The following is a 25,100-nucleotide window of genomic DNA, read 5'->3' as shown; positions in this document are numbered from 1 at the left end:
GATCAACTTCTAGTTAGTGAGTTTTATAATTGGCCCGTTGATAAGGTTAATATATTTAATGAAGCTTATATTGATTTTATGCAGTGTTATTCCTCTCTTAAATTACTGTCAGACAGTAACAATTCAAGTAACTTTTGTATTTGGCCGCCAAAGTTGTGCCTGTTATTACTACTACTAGCTTTATTGTTACATGGGCTAAGTTTGATTGTGCTACCTACCATAAAAATACCATTCTGCATCTGTTTATAGTTTAATAAACCAACCTAGCTTACAGTCTCCGAAAGAGAACAGTATATTTGTTTGACAGTACTGATTTTCCAATAAAACTATTTCCAATGGCCTGCATCATAGACAGCCATATGAAATTACAAGACAGACAACATTATTTTACCTAGAATCAGTGCTAGGCTAACCCTGATACGTAACCATTCTGCTTATGTGTTCAAACTAATTGCAGAAGTACAGAGTCATCCATTCCCTAGTGGTCTGAACTTTTTCAGCTACTTTCCACTGAACTTTTAAAAATAACAATAATTATTACATGTATTCACCTACTTCAATTTCAGGCCTACAAGCAATAAACCATGGGGGGAAAAAAAGACCTAGAACCAATACGTGTAATTTCTACTTGATTTGCATCTTGTTAAAACTGCATACAACTAAAATAAACTCAAGCTACCAGTCCAAAATCTCCAAGTGTACTTTATACCGTAAATTTTATTTTCTAATAACGTACCGAACATATCTGCAGATTTTGTCCGAATTAGAAGATTCACTATTCATCTCTCCATGCATTTATAAAAACTTACATGATCTTCCCTCTCTAGTGTGGGCACTCACAGGGAGGAGGGTCTCTTTTACTTTTTACTTTTACTTTTTACTTGTCTTTTTAGAGTCTCTTTTACTGCATATCCTATTTTCTCAGAGCTTGTGGAAATGCAACTCTAAGTCCCTGGTATATCAGATTGAAAGTATCCTACATGTTGAAGGGCTATCAAGAAGTGTGGTTTTCTATCCTGGGAATATACATTTAGGGGAGAAGTTACTAGGTCAGCAGACAAGATCTTCTTATCACCTGTCAGAGGAGCTTCTACTGCTACCAACTTCATTCATGAAAAAAACAATCATATAAGAAGAAAAACAGATGGCAAACAAGCAAAGAAAGCTGAAAAGCTCCTCATTAACACAGAGTATTTAAAACACCAGCATTTTGGTGGTTTGGGTTTTTTTAAACTGTTTTTTGAAAAAGCCTACTCAGATGAGAACTCCAGCGTTCTTGATTTACCTTGCAACTGTTGCTGACATACAAGAAAGAGAGAGCAAGGATCTGCAATCTTTAAGCCACCACAGATGCTACTAATGCTACAATCTGTTGCAGATCAACACAACCCAGAAGCCTGATCTCAGCTAGCACAGAAAAGAAGACAGACAATTTAGTTTTCTGCACTTGAAGCATTTGCAACTTTGGTTATTGTATATTTGAACCAACTATGTTCGAGTTGGGCCCATTTTTCATCTTCAAACTAAACGTTCTCTTCATTTTAAGGAACAAGTTCATTACAAGAAAAACAGTGAATGTGAATGCAAAGTCAGGTAAAATTCTGCTTTCAAGTGATCATGCTTTCATGCTACTGAAGTCAGTGAAAATGTTTTAATCAATGGAGAATTTGTCCCAGTAGAAGTTATTTTTCACTTAACTGATACTAAGCAGTGTAATTGGAAAACAATACTTCATAGTGTTGAAGGTCCAAGATAGGGATTCAAATGATGCATTACCCACTAGGGTCTCAGTCACAGTAAACTGAAAAGCCACAGAGTAGTCTAGGTAAAATCATTTTGCTAACCTGCATCTGTTTTATCCTTCCAGCATTTCACTTACTCTCTGTAATAAAGGTGTAAACACAGCAAACAGGTCTCTTAACGTATCAAATGAGTATCAAACCAGAATCTTAACATTAGGTGGGATTCTTCAGGTGTTACAGTAATACAGTTAATCATGCAAAACACAAAGTCTCATCTGCTGAACTAATTAATACTGCCAGGTGCTACCAGTTAAATCTCCAGCGTACTGAGCTGCTTACAAAACGTTATGTCCTTTTACAGTACAAGCAAAAGGACACAAGGATAAGCAACAATGTACTAAAAGAAGTTCTTATTTTCCAGCATAAAAAATAACTGGCAAGAAGTTTCATCAGCCCTTGATAAAACATTGTAGATATTAAAGAAGGTTTCTTCAGGTTTGCTTGGGTTCTTCTCTACTACCATTCCTTCATCAATGGAATAAAACAGATAATATTCTATTGCATTTCCATTTAGCCACATCTGTTTTACAGACACAAGCTGAAATTTGTAACAGACTTACTCCAATTGTTTGCCCTAGCCCCAGAGCTGAACTTTAAGAAAATGTCTTTTTTCTTTTTTCCAATACATGACCAATGAATACTGCAGACAGGATGTTATTCACCTTGCTCCCTGATATAAGCTAAGGTTTTCCAAACAAAGATGAATGAAAATAATTAGAAAGTATTCCATGGAACTGCTGACTCTTTGTGGCATAATGGTGCCCCAAATTCATATAGCATGCACAGTATGTATGAACCTTGGCTATGCTGGTCCATTGGACTCTGAGGTGGGGCCATTCCAGGGTGAGGAGGTCGCATAGTCTTCATGGAGCTGCAGTGAACGTCTTCAACCATTCCTTTCTCATGCAAGCCATCAATGGACTGTGAAAACAAAGTAAGTATTTAAAGAAAAACAATGTATAAGTTTACTGTAAAAATCCAAAGGAGTTTAACTCAAAATCTAAATAAATAGAAAGTACAGAAGTAGAAACTTTTCATAACAGTCATTCAAATTAATTCAGCTGAAACATTTACCCCTGGAATCAAACATTTTGGAAAGCACAAAGCACCACTGGACTGCTCATTCCCTTTCTGTTTTTTTTTTGTTTTTGTTTTTTGTTTTTGTTTTTTTTACTTTTTTTTTTTTCCTCCTTAGGATTCGTTTGGCAATGCCAGGGAGGCAAACTGCCCACATACAAGCACATGAACGGCACTGGTCTCATATTACAAAGCAGTGTAACATACACCAACTTGTTAAAGTACAGCCTGTGGCTTGGCTTCAGCTATTTTTAGCCTAAACTTTGCCCTTTCTGTCTCTGCTCTTCTGGAATGCCCCAAACACTTTTTCTCTTCAAACACGAAGATATTATTGCTAGAGGTTCCCTAGTTTTGCCTGCAAAGAGGTTAAGGCAGCTCTATTTCATCGTTCACCAAGGAATGGAAGACATGGTTCTACTCAAATACTTGTGCTCCCTACAGTTCCTGTCACCTTTTTCACTCCTCAAGAACTACAGTTACTGTGGTACTTGGTATGCAGAACAGGGCCAAATGTCTTCCAAAGACGGTGCAGAGAAGACAGCTTGGGGTCAGAAAAACATGCTGGAGGCATGAGGGCACTGGAAATTGCTCCTTAATAGAAACTGTAAGACTCCAACCATGAAAACAATGGAAAAAGCAATATCAGAAGAAAAAGATGCCTTAAGAAAACCAAAAAGGTTTACCTGAGAACAAAAATTAACAAGGTCCCTAAACTGAAATGAGATTCTGCTTACTCACTAATAACTTCAGAGAGCTTGCAAGGCTTGGTACTAGGAAAGAAAAGGCTGGCATCACTCATCTCTATACAGAGACATCAAACTGCCCCACTCTAAAACATACACGCAGGCACACTAACTAGTGTTACTGCAAGCCCTATCATACAGAGAGACCTTGCAGTCTGTTTTATATAAATGCATGCCTATTAATTGTGAACTCTTTTTTTAAAAAGAGTTAGAAAAACTTATTCCAATTAAAAATACAGGTTGTTAACAAAAAAGTGCCTAAGAAACTACATTATGTTAAAGAAAAAGACAGACAAATTTCTTCTCTTTTAGAAATTTCTTGTATATGGATTAATTAAACATAAGTTATCCTTTTTATATAGAAAATGGGAAAGAAAATAAAATTCTACATTTTACTTGTAAATCCTTCAGAACAATTTTCAATTTTCCATCAAAATAATTTTACTAGATTTAAAGTATCTTTAAACAAAAAGTTGTTTTTTTGTTTTTTTGTTTTTTAATCAGCATTTTTGAAGCATTTTGCCATCATTTTTTCCTTACCAGAAACTAAGGATTAAAAGGAGAAAAGATACAAAAAAAGGAGAGGCAAAGTGGACTTTTGTTTCAATAAATTGTTTAATCATGTCAGTATAAAAACATTTGCGAAAAGAACTTGTATTAGAAAAAAAATCTGATATGCTATTTTTGAGTACATGAATTTGGGATACAGAATAGAAATGTAGAGATAGACTGACACATTAAAAATAGTTTCACTGTGCTGACCAAGTAAAGCTAACGCCCTTTCCTGAAACACGAAACATTCTTCCTGCCTCTTCTCCCCTATTTATAAAGGGGACCAATCCTGATGAGAATGCTTAGTTCACACCTTGCTCACAGAGTTGAATATTACACAAACAGAAACACTTGTGCAGCCAGAACCATTCCTATTTTGCCTCGGTACATATCTATAACTCAAACTTTAGGACCTCCAAGAGGAGAAACATATTGTGCAGTAAACCACATCTGATTTCTGTAACAGTGGACTATGCCTGTACACATCTGTGGTGTGACAGCAGGGATGGGTGTCACTGCATTAACGGAAAGCAATAGTGCAGCCTCTGTTGACACTGGAAACTTTGAAGAGACTGAGATGGTACACAACATACCTACCCATGGCATCAGAAGTACAAGCACACAGGAGGTAGACAAACCGTTTGGGCACTAATGACAGGCAGCAACGAAGAAGAAAGTAAATACAGGCCCACATTTCTCCTTTCAAAAAGAAGGTAAGGCAAAACAAACAGGAACGGAAGGACAGGCACAAGACCATAAACAGAAATGCCAGCTGGAGGAATAGTTCTGTGGGAAGATGAGCTGACCAAAATAACAGGGTTTTCTAAGATATTTTTTTTCAAAAAAATGAAAACAAAACAAAACCTGGAACAAACTGAAATGCTTCAAGTTAAACAGAGGGGAGAATAAGCATAAAAAAAATTGGGTTTGCTTCATTGTGTTTGCAGAAATTATACTGTGAAAGTCTAACAGAGAAATTCATTAGAAACAGATTAGAAAAGGTAGAACTGACGGATCTGTTTTTACTAAAAAAGCTAAAAGAAAGACGAAGGTGGCATAAATTTCTTCCAAGACAAAATTAGTTTCAATGATGCTAACTTACGCAATGAGACTTGTGTTTTCAAGGATATATTTAATCCAGAAGTACTACAACTGTCCATGGGAAAATATATAAAACCAAGTAGATAAGGACTATGCAACTTGAAAAATGGTTATTTTTCACAACCTCTTTGAAACACTACATAGTTACAAAGTTAGCTGATGACTTGAACCTATGTAACAGCAGCACCATTACCAAAACCTTGCTAGGCAAGCCCATGACAGTGGACTCCCTGGAAGAGTAAAATCAAGGCAATCATGTAACTATACTTTCCTCTAATACCTTCCCACCTTCTGATTATTTTCAGCTCTTGAGAAAATCCAAGACTGTCACAGTTTATCCATTTCACAGCACCCCAAAAGATCTCTTTAAGTATCTCTCCTTGAATCAGTGTTCTCTTGCACCTCAAATGCACATCAATAAATCTGACTTTCCTGGCAATTTCATTGGTAGTCCAAATATTACTTGAGCAAGTAACAGGAAAGATAATTAACTTATTGTTTCTATCAAAAATATGTATTATGTAAATCAATTGTAAGTTTTCCTGTGGAAGCCTTTTTGGGTTATTATGTGAATATACAGACTTCATAGTAACTGCTTTTAAGTAAACAAACTTTAGGAATCATAACTTACTTATATCAACCTATATCAATCAGTTATTTACCTACTTTTGCATATTTTCATTTCAAATTTTAATGATACAGTTCTTCATGCATTGGCAGTGTCATGTCTCTATTGAATGGACAATGTTTTAACTGCTTTAATGACTAAAATTAATCCATATGTGAAAATGACAATACAAAGTTGTCAATTCATGAGGAAAATTAAAATATGTTTACATTACTTTATATTATTATTTGAATTTCTTTACTGATGTCCTTACATAACATGTAAGTTTACATGGCAAGGTTTCAGTTGCAGGGAGCTGCAGAGATGGCCTCTAAGCGGAGCACAGCAGCTGCTCCACACTAGCTGAAATCCACTTTCCAGCTAGCTCCAAAAGGGACCCGCTGCTGGCCAAAGCTGAGCTACGAGCCGGTTGCACCTCAGTGATAATGGTTTTGAGAAAGGCTAAAACACTGCACAGTAGTAGTGAGAAAGAGGAATGGGAAAAAGTGAGAGAAACAGCTCTGCAGATACCAGTTCCAATAATCTTGCCCAAATCTAGTCTGTTTTGCCTGCAGCAGCCACTGCTGAGTGATTTCCCTGTGCTTTTCTCATTCCACTAACTTTCTCACTGTATTTTCTGCACCCTTCTGCCCTGTCTTGCTGAGGAAGTCAGAGAATGGCTTAGGTGGGCTCCTGTCAGTCAGCGAGGATCATTCCACAACAGCTTATAAAAGTAACATATGCCATCAACAAAAGTTAGCAAAACACCTTCAGAATCTTGGCTCTAAAAGCTGTTGCGTCATTTTTCTAAAAGTAGCATATCAGTGAAATTTAAGTGATCATTAGTTCCAAATATACGGTTCACAGCCACATGAAAATGACAGTACATAAGAGACTGTTCTCAAGAAGAAAATTCTGCACCTGCAAAAGTTTTCTGAAAGCAGAAGACATTAAGAATATTCCAAGTACATGTCACTTCAAGTGTATGAAAACAGCTAAAGAAGAATTATTCAGACATTCTACAACGTGGAGTTTAAAATTCATTACTAAGAAGTCTATGTAAAATTATTTGGAAGCAAAGTTTTTCATCAACATAGAAGATTAAACCAATTTCTAAGCACAAACCATTAGAAGTATTAAAATGAATATCAAAACTAAACAAAATCAAAATTAAATCAAATTAAATCATGCAAAACTGAAGAACAACTCAGAAAAATGTAACATGGTGACGAGATGCTCCAAAACAGGTAAGGACAAAAAATAAAAGGCGGTTATAATCATCTACTGTAGGGTTTAATATTTATAATTCCAACATTTTTCTCTTGTAAGGTCTAGCTTACCAGAAAGCACACAGTTCAAAAATGAAAATTTCTGAACTACTAAGTCTGTAATTCAAAGTAATGTATTAAGAACAAAGAAGCTGTATGTAATCTGATGCATTCGTCATCTTTAGCAATAAAGACAGAATTAAGAGTGTTGTTGCAGTTCTGCAGGTGATACATGAATTCTAGTAGCAGTTATGCAGGCCTAAATGCAGCAGAAGTGGGATTTTTTTTCAGTGGGGAGAACTTCTAAAAATAAAAGGTTCACTTGTAATAAACTATTACCTTATGCATTTGGTGCATGCCTTCCTGTGGATAATCAGTTGGCCCCATTGCTGGCATTTGATGCGGGACACTGGGTGGACCAGGACTTGGCCCCATCATGCTGTGAACTGAGCCAGGAGATGGCCCTGGTCCTGGGCTAGGTCCTAGAATCGGTCCAGGTGAAGGCCCTGGTCCAGGGGAAGGACCAGGATGAGGCATGGCACCAGAGTCTGTGGGCGTGGACATCTATTTTCTGTCTCCTTTTCAATGAGCAGAATAGCACTAATAATAACAAAAACAAAACAAAGACATTTTCTATATGACATCAGGGCATTCAAGAAAATGTAATAAATAAAATCTACTGGCAATCATCACACACATGCATGCAAGCTGTCACCAGCAGAAAATGCTTAAATGATCCTTAATACGGAACACTGGTTTGACTGCCCTTCAAAAAGCCCACCAGAAAGAGGAAGTTCATGATAGTTCAGTCGATTTCTGGACACTTATATATTAGTATAAGAACAAAGCAGCTAGCAGGCTATGAGAAATATCTACTAGAGAAAATTGTAGTTCAACAGACTTGCTGTCATCAAATAACACAACATGCAGTCATGTACAGTACTACTGAAGACAGAGTATACCTGTGCAACTCTACAATACAGTGTGTTCAGAAATCCACTCAACACATGCGACTGCCATTCTCATAAAATTCACAGGGATATAGCAAAACAAGTATTATTAACGTTATCTTCTGACTTTTTTTGTTAGATATTGAAGACTTTTCTGGTTGTCTCTATATACTACCTCAGTATCAAACAAAACACACAACAGAAAAAACAATTACTTTGGCCTGAACACAGTTAGAAGTCACTTCAGGGGTTTTGCTGATGTCACAAGCCAAGAGAATGCGGCTCAAATGGCTTACAAAACAGTAAGGGCTCAGAGAACAAGTGGCACACTTTTACAAGCACGAAAAACAACTATTACTGTTTTCTATTTCTGTGTTCTTAATAGAACAAACTGAGGAAGGGTACAGGCTTGAAATATCCTTCGTCTTTCTGAAAACATTTATCAACAACTAGTATTGAGAACTTTTAGTCTACTAATGTCAGAGTATTGTAATGCAATGACATAACTGCCATATTTTTACAGAACTGATAGTTGACGCCAACAAGACCAGTCATATTTCTTGGTATTCCCCTCTCCCAGAAGCTTCATTTTCTTGTGTTTGATCACAGAGTGATCTCATTATCTAAGTAACTAAGACAGCACAGAAGTAGCGCTGTGTAAGAAAATAAATTACAACCTTTTAGGTTACTGAATTGATGTTCTGAAAGGACAGATGGATCCCAACACTAGCACAAAGAAGCAAGTGGGATCACCACTTTCAGCAGTTGCTGACCGTTATACAGGCTTAGCTTGCTCTCTCAATTTATTCCTGACACAGTTTTACAACAACTTTACCAGTTCACAGTTACTTGTCTCAGAATAATAAATCCAGTACAGTGAAAAATGGGCCTTTACAAGAAGTATTTTAATTCGCGATATCTCCACAGGACATTATGGGGCTCCCTGACCCATATTCTCTCCTCATTCTCTCCTTACAGAAGCTGTTACAGAAGATTGTTCATCACGGTTTATACACAAGCCTTGGTTAGCAGTAATTACTTTCTAACAGGAATAAGTGGTGTAACCCTTTTATGACAGTGCTTACATAAACCCACATTGTAACACTGCTAACACCCTGGCTCACAGAAGTCAAATTAAGAAACAGACACTGAAGACAAGCAAAGTACCCTCCTGAGATCTCTACCAAAGCAGAAAAGATGCCCATCTGCAAGACACGTCAGAAAGAAAAGTAGAATTGTGTTTAATGATGGCAATTAGGGAATTCAAAGTTTACAGAACTCATCTTTTTTTTCTTTTACGAGCAAGAATCTTCACTTACCAGGTCCAGTACAGAAGATAAAACACTATCACATCAAGACTACTTTCAATTATTTACCCCTAGTTATCTGCACGTTCTGTCAGGATAGAAAATGGTTTGCTAGCTTTTACTTATAAATTTCCTCCTGTTAGATTTTATTACCTACTACTCTGCTCTGATTCAAGGCAACAAATTAGAACAATGGCTGCTTAACTCATTTAAAATTATCCAGCCTTACCTGAAATAAGCTACCTTAGGACCTTATTTACTTGCAAGGTAAAACAAAGAGATACCTCTGAAGCTTCTCTCTTCAAAACAAAAGGTAACATCAAAATAGTAGAGTCACGGATCAGTCCCTCACATTCCCACAACATTGCCACAGAAGGAACTGCATCATCATATGTTCACAGCTGCATACATCATGCCATAGCTTCTTGTAAGATGCCTGGAATTTCTCAGAATTTGGCTGGAAAACAGATATTTCCACAAAACAAAGAGCTTTTATACAAGACAGGTTCCACTGCAAAACGCAATACTGATCCTGTCAAAGCTGAGTCTCTCTGTACGGTACTAACCAAATTCAGTATATTCAACGAAGTAGAATCTAGCACCAACTCCATTATCCAGACAAATGCGTACAGAACTACAACTCAATCAATTACAAAACTACTGTCAGTACACAGTATCCCAAAATAATCTATTCCATAATATACTTCATTTACACCTATGTATTTAAAAAAAAAAAAATAATCAAAATCTCCCCTTCTGTTTGCCTTTATTGCAAACTTAACTTGTCATTTGCCTAAAAATTAACTGGCCCTAATCTCAGCACTGCTACTTAAAAGGTCATTTACGTATACACTAAGTATTTCCAGCAAGAAAATTTGGAAAATTTGGAATACTTCTGAATGGGATAGCAAGTGCCCAACCTGTGGAAAATGATGACTACTAGAGGGTAATCCTATTCTCCTTACTCCAGATTGAGTCCCGTCCCCACCTCCTTTAAAAGCAGATAGTCACTCAATCTTGTATCATTTTGAATATGCCCAAAGAGATTTTTATAAATCAAAGAAAATATTTATGTGGAAGAAAAAAATAACAATTTATAAAATCTGTATCATTGGAACATATAATAATGTAAACTATAACCTGAATGCAAATAATGAATGGTGTACAGAGACACCCATGGAATAAGGAGGCAAATTAGTTACCTCTAGCAAGACTAGTCCACAATTATTGTATTTTTTTTTTAAACAGCCACTACCATAAACAGGAGCACATGATACATAGCCTGCCCAATTCTACTCAGAGTAGAATTGCTAAAAAGGACATTTATGAATTAAAATATTTCAAAAATAGCTTAGTTTATATTTATTAAAATTGAGATTGTACTAAAAAGTCACAAAGCAGGCATACCATTCTCATTAAAATTCAGTAAAAAGTAGATGTCTAATTTTTCTAGGCCCTTATAAAAGTCTCATTAAAGCCTTGGGGGAAAAAAAAAAAAAAAAAAAAAAGGAGAGAGAGAGAGAGAGAAAACAGATCCAACAATGGACAAGCTCTATCCAGAAAACCTTGTTATAACTTTGGGTAAATTCTGGTGCCTTTGCTGATATAAACAAAATGAAATCAATACTCCATCAAAGCCAGAGTTAAGTCATTTGTTTTGACTGCCTTTTTAACGAGTAGCTCCTCTTAGTCACAGAAAAAAAATAAATCTCAATGTTCCAAATGATACGGCTGTTGGTTCAGACTCTCCTGTGTACTACACACTAGTAGTTTCTCAAGTGTCCAATCTTAAAATTTCCTCAGATTTCCAATGTGAGCAGTGTCACTCACGTGACTTCCAATAAGACACAGCCATTTTAGAGCTGTAATGCCATGTCACTTCTTAAATTCACATCCTACCTCATCAAATATCTTTAGTGAACAGCCCAAATACTCAGGCTGCTCTGAAAGTAATGCCTCCTATTTATATGCATAGAAATTATAACAAAGGGCACAATAACAGTATCTGGTAGAGCTACAAAACTGACACAGTCACCACCATTAGCTACGCAATTTCGACAGTGACAAACAGGAGCCTGCATGCCACATTTGTAAACGTTTGTACCAGCAGAGGTGACCCACCGTCACCGTCAGCACTGCAACGTGCTCCACAGTCTTCAAGCTTGTATGGGGACCGGTGCTATCATATAGCAAGAGAAAAGTGTCTTCTTCTCTAGTTTCACTCCAGAAGTTCAAGCCTTCAGCTTAGTCAACGTTGTGATGCAGTGGTCAGAGCTGATGGTTTGTCTAGGTTCCAGGAAACCCAGAAGGACCAGCCCTTTCCCCTCTCAAAAGACAGCGCACATCACTTTACCCACTGAAAGCTGCATCTTGAACTTTTTCTTTGATAGGGAATTCACACATCTCCACTCCACGATCTGCTGTTTTGACTCCAGCTCATAGTGGTAATACCATGTTTCACCACTGGTAATGATGCGATCCAGGAAACTGTCACCTTCAGCCTTGAGCTGGTTCAGTAGGTCCTGATAAATCTGCGTATAGAGCTCTTTCTGTTGCCACAGCTGAAACACACCAGGCAACGCCTCACTGTGCTCACATACACAGTTTGGTTTCCACAAACGTTCAGCAAGTGTTGATGAATGTCAATGCGTGCCATTTTTTTTCTGTATGGAGGAATTCAGTGACATGCCTTTACTTCATCCACACTTTCATATTAGACAATATTTCACACTGCCTCTCTAATTCCATCTGACACGCAGCAAAAAAATGTAATGGAAAATTGGTGGGATGGTTCTACCTTCACTGTCATCCCACCAATATCAGTTCCTGATGTCAGGGGCCAACATGACAAAGTAGGAGACATTACCTTCAGAGCAAAGGTAAAAGGACAGATCCTTTTCTCCCACATTTGAGCAGCAAGGTCTGACATCTCATTCCTCTCCTTCCCCCACACCTAAGTCTAGGCAGACTATAAACTGAAATCAAAATCCCCTACTTTCTTTATCCCCTGTTAACAGAACAAGAGAGGTTTTAATTCTCCGTTTGCGAATCCTACAGTTCTTACTGTGGTCTCAGAGAATTTCTCCCACCTTTTCTGGACTAATCAGAGTTCAGACAGACAAGCATAAATCTATCATTGTCAAGGTAGCTTTAGAAAAATGGAAATACAGCAAGAGGCACAACACTAAGAACTGAAGAGAGATACTCAAGCCCTTTGCTCCACTCATTCTAGAGCAAATAACTGAGGACCATATCTGTATTACAAAGAATTTGAGTATACTAAGAGGGAATATTAGCTAAGCGCGAACATTTCCACACCTAGAAGGTTTTGTAAATACAGCTCTTTCATCATACATCAGCTCAGTCTTTCAGAACAGAGAGCATTTAAGCACATTATACACACTTTGCTATAAACCTGATACAAACCCAAAGTGAACAAAGGCATGGATCTGAAACTAAACCACAGCGGGCAGTAAATCACCAGCGCTACTTAGGAATTCAAGACCAGCTGGACAACCATAATGATCCAGAGGTTATAGACTGTTTTGGCACAGAACAGTTACACTGCATCTGGGAACAGATGGAGCAGCAAGTATTTATAATTCTTCTAGTTGTTTCCCTTCATCATACAATTTGACTTCTGCCTGTCTGTGACTGACTCAACCTAAACTGAATTTCAGTTGTTGTACTTTCAACCAGATCCCCTGCCTTGGACAGGTAGTGAAAAGCAAGGAAACTGTGCTAGTTACATCAGACAAAAGAGGAATGTGTCCCCAAGCAATGGCCACACAGACGCTGCTAAACACTCTCCCCATAACTCCACAGAAAAACTACTACAGTCCACTTCTCCTCAGACATCTTTAAAGGAAGTCACATTTCAAAGCTGGCTTAAAGAACATGCACTGTAAAACTGAGATACACTGCAGAACAACCTGGAGTTATCTTTATTATACTACCATACAAAATCTGAAATGATACTGCTAATGGCTCACAGTATTTGCATCACCCACTAACTGTAATCAAATGAAGATGTTCAAAGTTTAAGAAGTGATTAACAAAGATAAGAGCTTGTTATAATTAAAATAAATAACTCGTAGTCTTTAAAAGCAAGTCAGCATTTTCTGTTTCACGGTGCCACTGGACACTATGCAGTGACATTTATGAGGTCTTAACTATTGTTGTTACATCAATGAATCAATCAGTAAACAGAGGTGTACATGAAACAATGTAAAATCAGTAAAGCAGAAGAGTCACATCTTCAGCTAACATAAACCAGAACTATTCTGTTCACATAGGAGAAGCGAAGCACAGTAATAGATGAGAGATTCTGCCTCTGCATACTCAGATACATAACTTCACTCTAACTTCAAAATCTTCTGGAAGGGAACTTGTAGCCTAAACTACAAACCACAGAAATACTGCAATGTAATTGCTTACCCAGATACTTCAGCCAGAGATAAAAACCCCTGGACACTGCCTTAACTGATTGTCTAGCTGCCTACCAAAGGCTGTCTGCATCCTGTTGAAGAAATTCCTATTCCTACTGTGTAGCCATTTCAGTTTTCCATAAAGCAACTTCTCAAACTACTTCAACTCACAGATTAAACTCTCCTGAAACACTAAAACAGCACCAAGAAATGACCAGCTAACAGCTGGAGCTGAACATACTAGCCAGACCCACAGAAGTCATCCTAAGTCAGAGTTCACAGAAGTTAGGTTAAGCTATGTCACCAGACTTCAATGAAGAGGCCAAAGCACAGACGTGACCCTTTCCACTGGATTTGCTACAGAAGGCAACAGCCTCCAAGAGAAAAGCAGGGCGGATGCTACAGTTGGAAGTTCAAGGAACTGCCTTTTAACCCCACAGCCATGGTCACCACAAACAAATCTGTCAATGCCCAAGATCAAGCCCATGTCTGCTGCATACGTAGGTTCTATTGTACACCCAGGGTGCAGCAAACTGACTCATGACAGCACTGATTGATTACCGATTAAGTTTCCATACAGTGACCTTTTCTACAAGTATTAATAACAATTACTGAGCATCATCGTCATGTCAGACTCTGAAAAACAAAAGCCACAATTAGAGGTAGGCAGAGGGAAAGGAATTAATTACAGGTCTCTACTTAGGTGGGGAAGAAAAGAAGAAAGAACACTGTTTCTTAATACAAGTTATTTAAAGTAAAGTATCAGCAAAGATGAGGCAAAGGCACCACTGTCCTAACAAGAAGTGTTCTTAACATTTGTCCTTAAGATCCTGGCTCTAAATGATTCACCTAGGTGCTGCAACCCCACAGTAACGTGTGGGGACACATACAGCAAAACATTTACCCACAAGAAGTGTTGACTTTAAATGTGTTAGAAAAAAATAAAACATTTTCAGTCTTTGTCTTCTTATCCTGCTATACCAGCAAACTACTGAAGCTGTGCTTAAAGAAAGCCTTGCTTTTTTCTCCAAATCATCATTCCTTATTTTACAGCTTGCAAATAAAACATAAGCTGCTCTCTGCTGCCATTTTCAGGACAAGTGATCTTTATGTCACAACATTGTGCTTCTCATTCTACTGGAGGATCAATTGAACAACTGAAAACTAAAACTGATACAGTGCAAAAGACGTGTATGTCCAAGGAACACTTTATATAGAGAGAACATACACACACACAGAAAAAAGCATTTTAACGATTTAGCGATTTGCAAAAATGTCCTAATTCATATAAAGAATCAAAACTCTTCTTCGGTTAAGGATTGCTCGTTCGCAGCAACACTGATAATCCAGGCCATGAAAACCGATGGTAGAAGTGCAGATATGTTTAAAGTTGCTACGGTGCACACTGTCACCTCAACTTCAAAGATCAACAAAAACTGAAAAAAATATGTCTAGAAATGTTAATTTCATTTACACTTTTATCAAGAATATATTTCATACAAGCGTTAGCTGGAGCACTTTTTCCTCTTGTCAACTTCCAGCCCCAGGCATTGGTCAAAGCATTTTTCAAACTTCGCAAGAAATGCTCACAGACCACTTCAGAAATGAACAAAAGAAAAGATCTGAGACTGCTTTGAACACACTTTTCTGGCGCGTATGTTCTATGAAACACTACAGAAACACCAATCCTGGAGCTGAGACATAACTCACGAGAGAAATATAGGATTTAATGAAGCTTTAACCTCACCTCTGTCAGATCCACGTGTGCTGTGTGATACACCCAACTCTGGATGTATTTTAAACTGCTCACTACTCGATCTTTCCTTCTATTGCCGACACAACCCTATCTTCACTGCTACCACTCTCCTACATCATTTTTCTCTTACAATCACAAAAGGACAAAAGAAGCCAAGTCAAAGACAGTAAGGGGGCAATTAGGCTCCCGAAGAGAAAGTGTGCCTCGATTTGCATAACAATGCCCAGCTCACACGGCAGCAACGGCCCCACCTCGGACTGGTGCACTGCTGAGTGAAGTCGGTTCCGAAATGCGTTTGCCTGGGCCACAGAGGCTGTGGGTAACGTTAAATGACACCGAAGAAACTGGAAACAAAACAAAAGAGACTGCAAATGGCACAATGCGGTGTCATAAGTCCTACGTCACTTTTTGCAGAAAGTGTGCACATTACTTAAAGCGGTAAAAATAAAAATAAATTTTAAAAAACGCGTTTTATCACTCCCTTTCTTCAGTTATTTACTTACCCAAAGTATCCACAGAAAGACAAAAAGAGCGGCGTTCACCGAAGTTCGGCGAGGCTGCGTGTCGCGAGCAGCCGGTACTGAGGCGAACCGCGCGGCCACACCGACCGACACGGAACGAAGCTACTTACTTAATAACGATAGCTCGCAGAAGGGGGTGGGGGGGGGTTGCATTTAACGGTAACTTCGGCCGCAAGAAAGACCGTAACTTTCCCAGTTGTGTGCAGACTGCCATTCCACCATGACAAATTTAGGTGGGGAAGAGGCAGGACCCGAAGCCCCTCCGCTCCGTTCCTCGCCGCGGAGTCCGGCCCCGCGCGGGGACTCCCGGCCGGTGTCCGCGGGACCGTTACGCGCCGCCCGCGCGGGGCAGAGCAGCACCTCGGCAGCGCCGCGCGGCTTCCGGCCCGGCCGAGGAGCGTAGGCCGCGGCGAACTGCACCCCGCCGGGCCCCGCGCGCACCTCCGGCCTTTCCGGAAAGTTTTCGCCGCAGCCCAGAGGCTTCGCAGCGTAGGGAGACGCGGCCCCGCTCCCTCCTTCCGCCGTGCCGGGCCGAGCGGCCGCGCGGCTCCGTACCCCGGCGGGGATAAGCGGCAGCGGGCGGGCACGCCTCAGGGCAGAGCCCGGGCCGGCGCCCCAGCACCCCGCGCCCTCGCCACCATGTCACGGCCACCAAACACGTCCGTGCGCTGTGCGCGGAGAGGGGCTGCTTCCTGATCCTCCCCCACCGCCCTCCGCCCGCCCCCGCCCCGGCAAGAAGAGAACTTTTCCAGGTGCCGAGCGCGGCCGGCGCGGCAAGGTCCTGAGCCCCGCCGCGTCCCGTACCCGCAGATGGGGCGGGCGGCGCCACTCGCGCCTGGTCGGACCGAATTTAAAAAAAAAAAAATTTCCGCGCACACCGGAAATAAAACGCTTTTCGCTTGGAAAGGGGATCGCCAAACCGCGAGCGCACGTTGTGTGTGAGTGAGTGTGTGTGTGTGTGCTCCGCTTGGCGGGGCGGGGCGGGGGCCGGGCAGGCGCGGCGCCCGCGGGGAGCGGACCGGAGGCGGCGGAAGCCCCGCGCGGGGCTGCGGCCCTCCCTCACTCCCTCCTTCCCTCCCTCCCGCGCCGTGACAGGCGCCCAGCCCGCGGCCTCCCGCTGCCAGCAGTGCCGCGGGGACAGCCTCGCACCGCGCTCCGCCGCAGGACGCCCCAACTTCCCCGGGCAACAGAGCTGCGGCGGGGCACGGCTGGGTGGCTCCGGGCGCTGCTCCCCGCTCCGGCTCCGTCCCCGCTGCGGACGGAGCGAAATACCGTGGCCGAACACCGCTCAAGGGTAGCCGCCGTTCCCTTCCCTCGCAGGCGGTGCGCGCCGGGCTTATTCCCCAAACACCGCACCCAAACTTTCTTCTCCCCGCGCCGCGCTCGGTGCGTACACCGGGGCGTAGCGGGAGGGGAGCCGCCGGGGCTGCGCTCCGGGAGCGCGAGGGGCGGCAGTGCGGAGCTGACGGTGCGGGGCCCCGCGGGGCGAGGCGCGTTTACCTTCCGCTCGGGCGGAGCGCCGCGCCGGGTGTCGCGCCGCTAGCTCTGGGCGAGCAGCGGAGCGGGGACGGAGAGAAGCTAGGCGCCGAGCATGACTTCACCGGTGACAGCCATTCCCTCCGCTTCCCAAACTCCGGCCCCGCCCACGGCCCCCCTCCGCCAACCTCCCCGCGCCGACGCCGTCGCTCAGGAAGCGCCGTTCCCATTGGCTCTCCGGGGGGGACTGCCCGCCCCTGCGCGCGGAACGGGCGCCCCTATTGGCTGCCGCCGCCCGTCGCTCAGCCGGGAAGCCGTGGGGCGGGGGGCGCGGTACGCGCCCGACTCTGCCCGCGATAGCCGCGCCGCCGCCGAGGCTCCGCCGCGCCGCCTCTCGGTCCGCCCGCGCGGAGCGGAGCGCGGGCCTAGGGCCACCTCCGTGAGGAGGCGCCGGCGGGCGCCGCGGGGATAGGTGGAGAAGGTGCTGGAAGCACGACGCTGCCCCACAGCCTGCCTGGGCCGGCCCGCCGCCGCAGGGCGGAGCGGGGAGGAGCCGGGCGGAGGGCGGTGGAGCCTCCAGCACCTGGCGGGGCGCGCTGCGGGACACCTGCCTGCGGAAAGGGACACACACACAAACAGAAAGGCTCACGGAAAGGCGTTACCGAGACTTCGGGGCCGCGGCCGTGGTGCGGCGAGGAGACGGCCGAGAACGTTCGGCGCGGGCGGGCGGGCGGGTGGCTGCTCCTGCCTCGCCGCAGCCCCGGGCCGCGGGGAGCGGCGGTCGATCGGTGGCGGCGCGGTGCGGGCGGGTAAATGGCGCCGCCGCGCCACTCCTCGTCCCCGTTCTCGGCACGCTGCCCGCTCCCCGGGCCGGAGGGGCTTTATCCGTACCCAGCCGCGTACCCACAGGAGGCGGTGCATCGCCGGCGCTGTTTGCGGAAGGTACCGCTGTTTATGTAACGGCGCCGCGGGGCCGCGCTCGGAGCAGGCCGTGACGGGCTGCTCAGACACAAGCACGCCGGCAGGCAGAGCGCGGCGGTACGCGCGGTCCTAATCCCGCCATGAGGAAGGAGCCTGCCCCTCTAGGTAGTGCGCCTGTCCTCCTGCGGGCTCCACGCTTTGCAGGCGGTGAAGTTGAAGGTGAAGGAAAGCCTGCCGCTCCCCGCAGGCGCCTGCGTTTAAGGTGACGCTGCGCAGCTGGAGTTAGTGACCGGGTGTAAGGACCCGGAGCACCCGGCTGGCGGGTGTTGTTCTGTGGCTGCTTTAGATCTTTATTGCTGGTGGAAGGTAATCACCTGGTTATAACCTAGCGATGCACTGCTAATTACTGTTGTTAATGTGTTTTCCGAGGTGTCACCGCTCGACCATTAGCTTCGTCTTGATTTTTGTACAAAGTCACTGCCGAAATGCCGGTAGATAACTGTGTCCGACAGTCATTGCTAACGCCGGGCAGCGCCGTGTCCAATAAAAGAACTAGGGAAGGGACTGTTCTCAGTTCGTCATTGTTTTTGTGGGCAAAAACGAGCCGGGGACAAAATGAAAGAAATGGAAACGGTTTCAAATCCGTGTATACAAGTATCCAGTATCGCTACTTAAAACTGTGATCCACTAGTGATCTGGGACTTAAGTTTAAACTTCACTTTATGAATTGCAATCCAGTGTTTTGGAATTGAAAGAACATAGTTCACGTTCTTGGAAATTGATTCTAACACAAATGAAAGGAGTAAAGGGATTCTTCCTCTTTTCATTTTCTTCGTACCGTAACTATAAACAGGGAGCTGACGGGCAGGTTCTTTGGATGTTTGCTTTTATCTATTCCCATAGTCAATCTGCAGGCCCTGTGCTCTTTCTGTGTCTCTGAAAGAGAAAGCAAACCCCAAGCAATGGAGGGGAAGCTTCTGTGCTATGCAGGACAGCACTCCAGCTCTTTGACTTAGCAGTATTCAAACTATTACAAACTAGCTCCAGCCAGTTTTTGTTTGTTTGTTTTTTTTTTCCCAAGAAAGGATACAGAAGGGAGGGAAGGGATGTAAAATCAATCTTCCAGGCAAAATCTGTTTGTTAGGCTTTGGGATAAACGTACCTATGTCTAGTTAACAATTACCGTTATTTGAGGAGGGCACTGGCAGCCAATTCCTTTGCCCCCTATTTGGGACAACAAAACTTCAGATGAGTGGGTATACTGTTAATGTCAAACTTTTTTGTATTTGTTCTTTGGTAAAGTATGAATGAATCTGACTGTAACCTGACTGAAGGGTTGGGTTTATTTTTTTGGTGGGATCAAAGAAAGGATATTCAACTGATTTAAAAACGCTTAGTGAAATTGATAGGATTAATAAGAGACTTAAGTGGGAGAAGCTTCATGAATAGCAAATATGAAAATCTAAATTAGTTTCCCACTGATTAATCTGTATAGCTTAGCAAAACTTAAAAATGTGAGGGCAAATCATTGTCATCTACAGTTACAGTTGCAGCTGTACCTACCATTACCTCAAAAGAAAATCCTGCTGCAACAGTTTGTGTTGGTATTTCCCTGCTAGAAGTTACAGCCATTGCAAAAGAAATTAGGGGGCTTGTTTGTTTGTTTTAGTGCCTCAGTCGTCAGCAAAGTCCAGCTGCTAAAGTTAGGTGGACAGTGAAAATGAGTTAAAGCTATAACATTCCATGAAGATGGTTTCATGTTCAGGTTTCTGTGCAATTAACAGCAACAATGGATTATTATTTTTTAAAATGTATCCAAGGAAGCCTTAAGTGAGCAAACTGAAGACTTGCCTTAAGGAAATAGATGTCTGATAATTTCTGATAATGTTGATTGCTGTTTTGGTAGATAGTGTTCACCTCAAAAAGCAAAGAGAAAAGGTCTATACATGTTTAAACTTTATTGGAAGTTTTGAAAGGTGAAAATGTGGAGGAGATATTTCTTGCCATATGGTGTGGTATAGATCATGATCATCTAGGGACCTCAGACTGGCCTCCATGAGTTTGCTGCAATAAGGTGGGAATGTCTGGTGTTACACGTCAAGATAGTTCAAGCGTCTGACTTACCCCACAGAGAAGCAGCAGCCCTTTTTTTCCTTCACTTCCCACTCCCTCCCCAAACCCCTTCTCCTTTCTGCTAAGGAGTCAAGGCAAACCCTGTGATGATTAAGTATATTATTGATACAAGAAACCTTGGAAAGTGCCTATTTTACTTGTACTCTCTGCAAAAGTCTTCTCATGTCCTGTCCATTGTGTATTGGAGACAGTACATTTTATTATTGAAGCACATGAATCTTAGAAGGAAGGATATTCTACCTACCCATGTATTGATCTGTGGTATATAATATGGGTGAGTGGGACAGATTCCGTTAGAATGGCACATCCTGGCCTGATATAACTGGCAACAAAGCAATTAATTAGATATAGCTAGAATTTTTGTTTCTCCTGTGTAAGAGGTAATAGTTGTTTAATTTATAATTTCAATTCTAAAATAACTTCCATGAATGTGCTTGGTACTTCTGCCCATTTTCCCTTAGTCTTTTTTTTTCCTCAAGCTATAAATGTTCCTCAACTTTCCTCATAGGTTTAAAACAGAGAGTGTCTTTCAAAGTATCTTCATTTGCTTTAAACCCTCAAGGTGTGTTTATCTGAGTGTGATGTCCAGAAGAGAATATTCAGCTGAGATCTTCTCAAACATAAATAGTGGGGAATAAATAGAGGGGAATAATTATTTCCTTTGTCTAAGGAGTGCTTATGAGTGCATTCCAAAACAGTTGGTTTGTCTGTGTGAGAAATGTAAAATGACTTGCAGTGGTATTACATTTGTGTTTGTATTTGTTTTATAGTCCACACAACTCCATTATTTCATTTTATTTCTTATTCTAAGGAAAAGCAGAGGCAAACGGTGTTGATCCTTTTTCTAGAGGTTACTATTTTGCTTCCTACCCAGGTAGTCCCAGTTTTGTGTTCATGAGTTTGCAAGAGTTTTACTTTATACTTGATTTTATTGAATTGACAAGCTGGTGCTTGTCTCTGAGTACAAGATAAAGTAGTAAAATCTATGCTGATTGGTGTATTCTAGTGTCCCCACTTTTAGAATTGTGCAGATTGCAGGGCACTGGGGGAACAAATAAGGAAAATTTCCACTGTAGAATATTTATCATATAAGCAGTAAAGGTTATGAATGTATTGTATTGGAAAAAATAAACTCGTATAATTATGAATATTTTGGTGATTCAATTTAATTAAGGTAAAAAGCAAATATAGAGGACCATGTCACTTTCTTTTCATTTATTACAGGTTCTGTTCTACTTTGCAGTATGAATGTGGAAAAGAAAGAAATGTGTTTAGGCAATGGCCTTTGGAAAGGGTGACTTGCACGTAAATGTTGGATCAGTCACTGTTACATACATTGATTGCTCCAAAAGTAATACCACTTATTTATTTCCATGGAAACTAAGACAGATACAAAGAGCACAATAACACTATTTGATAGTGCGAATTCTCAGCTGCAAAACACTATTTTTAACATAGTCACCACCATTAGCTGTGTATTTTCACTAGCAATGATCAAGAGCCTGCATGCTGTGCTTATAAAAATGCACCAGCAGAGGAGACCCACTGTCGCTGCTGCTGAAACACACCACCCACTGCCTCACTGCGCTAACGTCCACTGGTTGGTCTCCAGAAACATTCAGCGAGTGTCAGTCTTCCAGTAACAAAAGTTGGCCAAAAATAAAGATGGAGAGGGACTTTACAAGGGCATGTAGCAACAGGACAAGAGATAAAGGCTTTAATCTAAAATAGGGTAGATTTAGATTTGATGTAACCAAGAAATTCTTCACAATGAGGGTGGTGAGGTACTCGACCAGATTGCCCAGAGAAGCTGTGGATACCCCATCTTTGGAGGTGCTCAGGCTCAGGTTGGATGGGGCCCTGGACAGCCTGATCTAGTGGGAAGTGTCCCTGTCTGTAGAGGAGTGTTGAAACTAGTTCATCTTGAAGGTCCAAACCATTCTATGACATCAGATGCATGAAAATGAACTATGGCTGTTTGGTGATGAGGGTACATGATTTAAGGAGTAGAGCTCCATTTCAGCTAAAATTGCATTGTCAATGTCCAGATTTTCCTAATTTAATGTTCGCACTCTGGCTAGGCTGTAAGAATAGCTGGCTGTACTGAGTTGATCTTAAAGTGAAATAAGTCATTCACCATAGGACTATATACAGGGCACCCTTAGATGAAAATGTAACGACATAAAGCTGTTAGAAAGTGTCCTAAGGAGGGCTATGAACATGGTGAAGTATCTGGAGGGCAAGATGTATGAGGAGAAACTGAGGTCCCTGGGTGTTCTCAGCCCAGAGCAGAGCTGGCTGAGGGGAGGCCTCGTGGTGACTGCAGCTCCTCACAGAGCGAAGGGGCAGCGGTGAGCTCTGCTGTCTGTGACAGCAACACGGCCTGAGGGGATGGCATGGAGCTGTGCCAGGGGAGGGGCAGGTTGTGGAATCTCCTCCTTTGCAAATTATTAAAGACCTTTCCTGTGCAACCTGTTCTAGGAAACCTGCTTTAGCAGTGTTTGGTGTAGGTAATTTCCAGAGGTCCCTTCCAACCCCTACAATTATGTGATTGTGTGAATAGAAAAAGGTTCTTCACTAAGAAGGCAGTCAAGCTCTGGCAGAGGCTCCCTGGAACAGTGATCACAGTCCCAAGCTGCCAGGGCTCAGGAAGTGTTTGGACAATGCCATCAGACACATGGTTTGAATTTTGGGTGATCCTGTGTTGAGACAGATTGTACCTGATGATCCTCATGAGTCCCTTCCAACTCAGAATATTCTATGATTCTATGAAAACAGCTGAATCCAGAAAGGGACATCTGTCCATAACAGTAATTCATAGAAGTAATTAGTAAATCAGTTAAACCTTTAAATCCGTATATTTTACATAAGACAGAGATATCTCTATGATAAAAAGATTTGTGTGCTGTTTTTAGAGTAAGTATTGAGTTGATCAACTGTATACGTACTCCTAATATATCACAGGTAGATTCTCCTGACTTATCATGTTGGAGTTTTGTGTTCATTGCTGCGTTTTCTTGCTTTCTTCATGAAGTAGAGTCTGTTCACCCTTAGCAATCCTCTTCAGTGGCCTGTAAGCTTGCTAGACTCAAACTTGTGAAGCACTATTTTATTACAAGACATTTTAATCTTCTTGAGTCACTTACTTGCATAAGTCATTATGATGTGCTTGGAAGCTTCAAGGTAAGGTATTTTTATTGTCCAGTTTGTCTTATCCAACAAACATTAAGTTATACAGCTGAGATAGCTAAGGACATTAAGCTATGCAGTTAGTTCTCAAAACAGCTATAGCTACATATTGTCTTCCTACTTTGGAAAATACTGCATTTATTAATTCCTGAAATGACATATGAATACTGAAAGGGCTGGCTGTAGATGGGACTCAGCAGTGAAGACTGTACTTAACAGCTTTGCTAGATATCTCCTATGAGAAACTACTAAGCTCTTCTAATTTCCAGTAGGCAGAAGTACTACTCTTCTTCTGATGGCTGTTGTGTAGCACAGCTCAGACACAAATTCTATTCAGTTCACACAAAATGTTTTAATACTGCACTAACTTGTTGACAGTCTTTCTTTCCCACTCCCATCAGCCATATTACCAACCCTTAGTGTGGTATCAGGAGAAAAGAGCATGTTCTTGAGGCTTGTCTACTACGTTCTTAAAGTGTTCATGAGCTACTGGCAGAAGCTTGACTCCACTATTCTAGTGGCAGCTGTGATAGCTAAGGGGTGGACACAGCACTGCTTTTGAGACAAAGCTGTGAAGTGGTGAATTCTGCCATGGGGCTTTTGGATTTGTAGGGATGTGGAACAGGATTTTGCACTGGTCTTGCAAAGATGTGGAAGAGGAGGTTGTTCTGAGGATTGGTTAGGGATTTGGCCACCTGCTGATGGGCTTAAATAAGTTCCCAGCTGAGGAGATATAGCATGGAACTGAATGTATACACTGAAGTTTTAAAAATGAATAGATGTGTGTTTCAAAGGTAAAAAGGTAAAAAATACTGCTTTAGAGAACACTAAAGTGTAGAGTTGCCTGAAAAAGAGAAACTGAGAAAGGACAAAAGATACTTTCACTGCCCATTTCACAAAGTCACCCTGCTCTTTTGTTGAACTGGAAATAAAATCTCATGAAGAGACTGTACATCGTGGTGGCTGGGACACCCAGTTGTTGTGGCTGGCAGAAGGCAGAACAGTCTGTGTGTTTGTAATGTCTTTAACTGCTGCAGCAGTGTGCTGCAATGCGTATGAGTCACAACCCTGCATCTCTTTTCAAGCACTCTTTAACCCCCAGGTAGAATGTGGGAGAACGTTATCACATTCAAAACATGAACTTACTGTCCTGTTTCATTTATAAGACTTCAAAGCCTCTACTAGTCTGAAAACTTCTAACCATCTCAAACATAGCCCTGTGCTTTGTTTCTTAAGACAGAGAATCATCCAAACTATATTTTAATGAAAA

General features: G+C 42.1%; 1 protein-coding gene across 7 annotated transcripts in view; it reads right to left on the bottom strand.

Moving 5' to 3' along the window:
• Window positions 1-17,756, bottom strand: part of SMARCA2 (SWI/SNF related, matrix associated, actin dependent regulator of chromatin, subfamily a, member 2) — a 108,408-nt gene extending 90,652 nt beyond the window's left edge. For 2 of the 7 annotated variants that reach the window (XM_021381277.1, XM_021381272.1), the window contains exons 1-3: window positions 17,612-17,756; window positions 7,490-7,750; window positions 2,600-2,723 (exon numbers count right to left, since the gene is read on the bottom strand). In XM_021381277.1, coding sequence (XP_021236952.1) covers window positions 2,600-2,723; window positions 7,490-7,714 — 349 coding nt within the window. In that variant the 5' untranslated portion in view covers window positions 7,715-7,750; window positions 17,612-17,756. Of the gene's footprint in view, window positions 1-2,599; window positions 2,724-7,489; window positions 7,751-9,691; window positions 10,849-15,581; window positions 15,794-15,841; window positions 15,935-16,093; window positions 16,471-17,611 lie in introns of those variants that run through there. The other 5 variants (XM_021381275.1, XM_021381274.1, XM_021381276.1 and 2 more) reach the window with 5 other exon arrangements.

The sequence above is a fragment of the Numida meleagris genome, chromosome Z, assembly GCF_002078875.1.
Source record: "Numida meleagris isolate 19003 breed g44 Domestic line chromosome Z, NumMel1.0, whole genome shotgun sequence".
NCBI classification, from domain to species: Eukaryota; Metazoa; Chordata; class Aves; order Galliformes; family Numididae; genus Numida; species Numida meleagris.
This window is presented reverse-complemented; position numbering and strand designations above follow the sequence as displayed.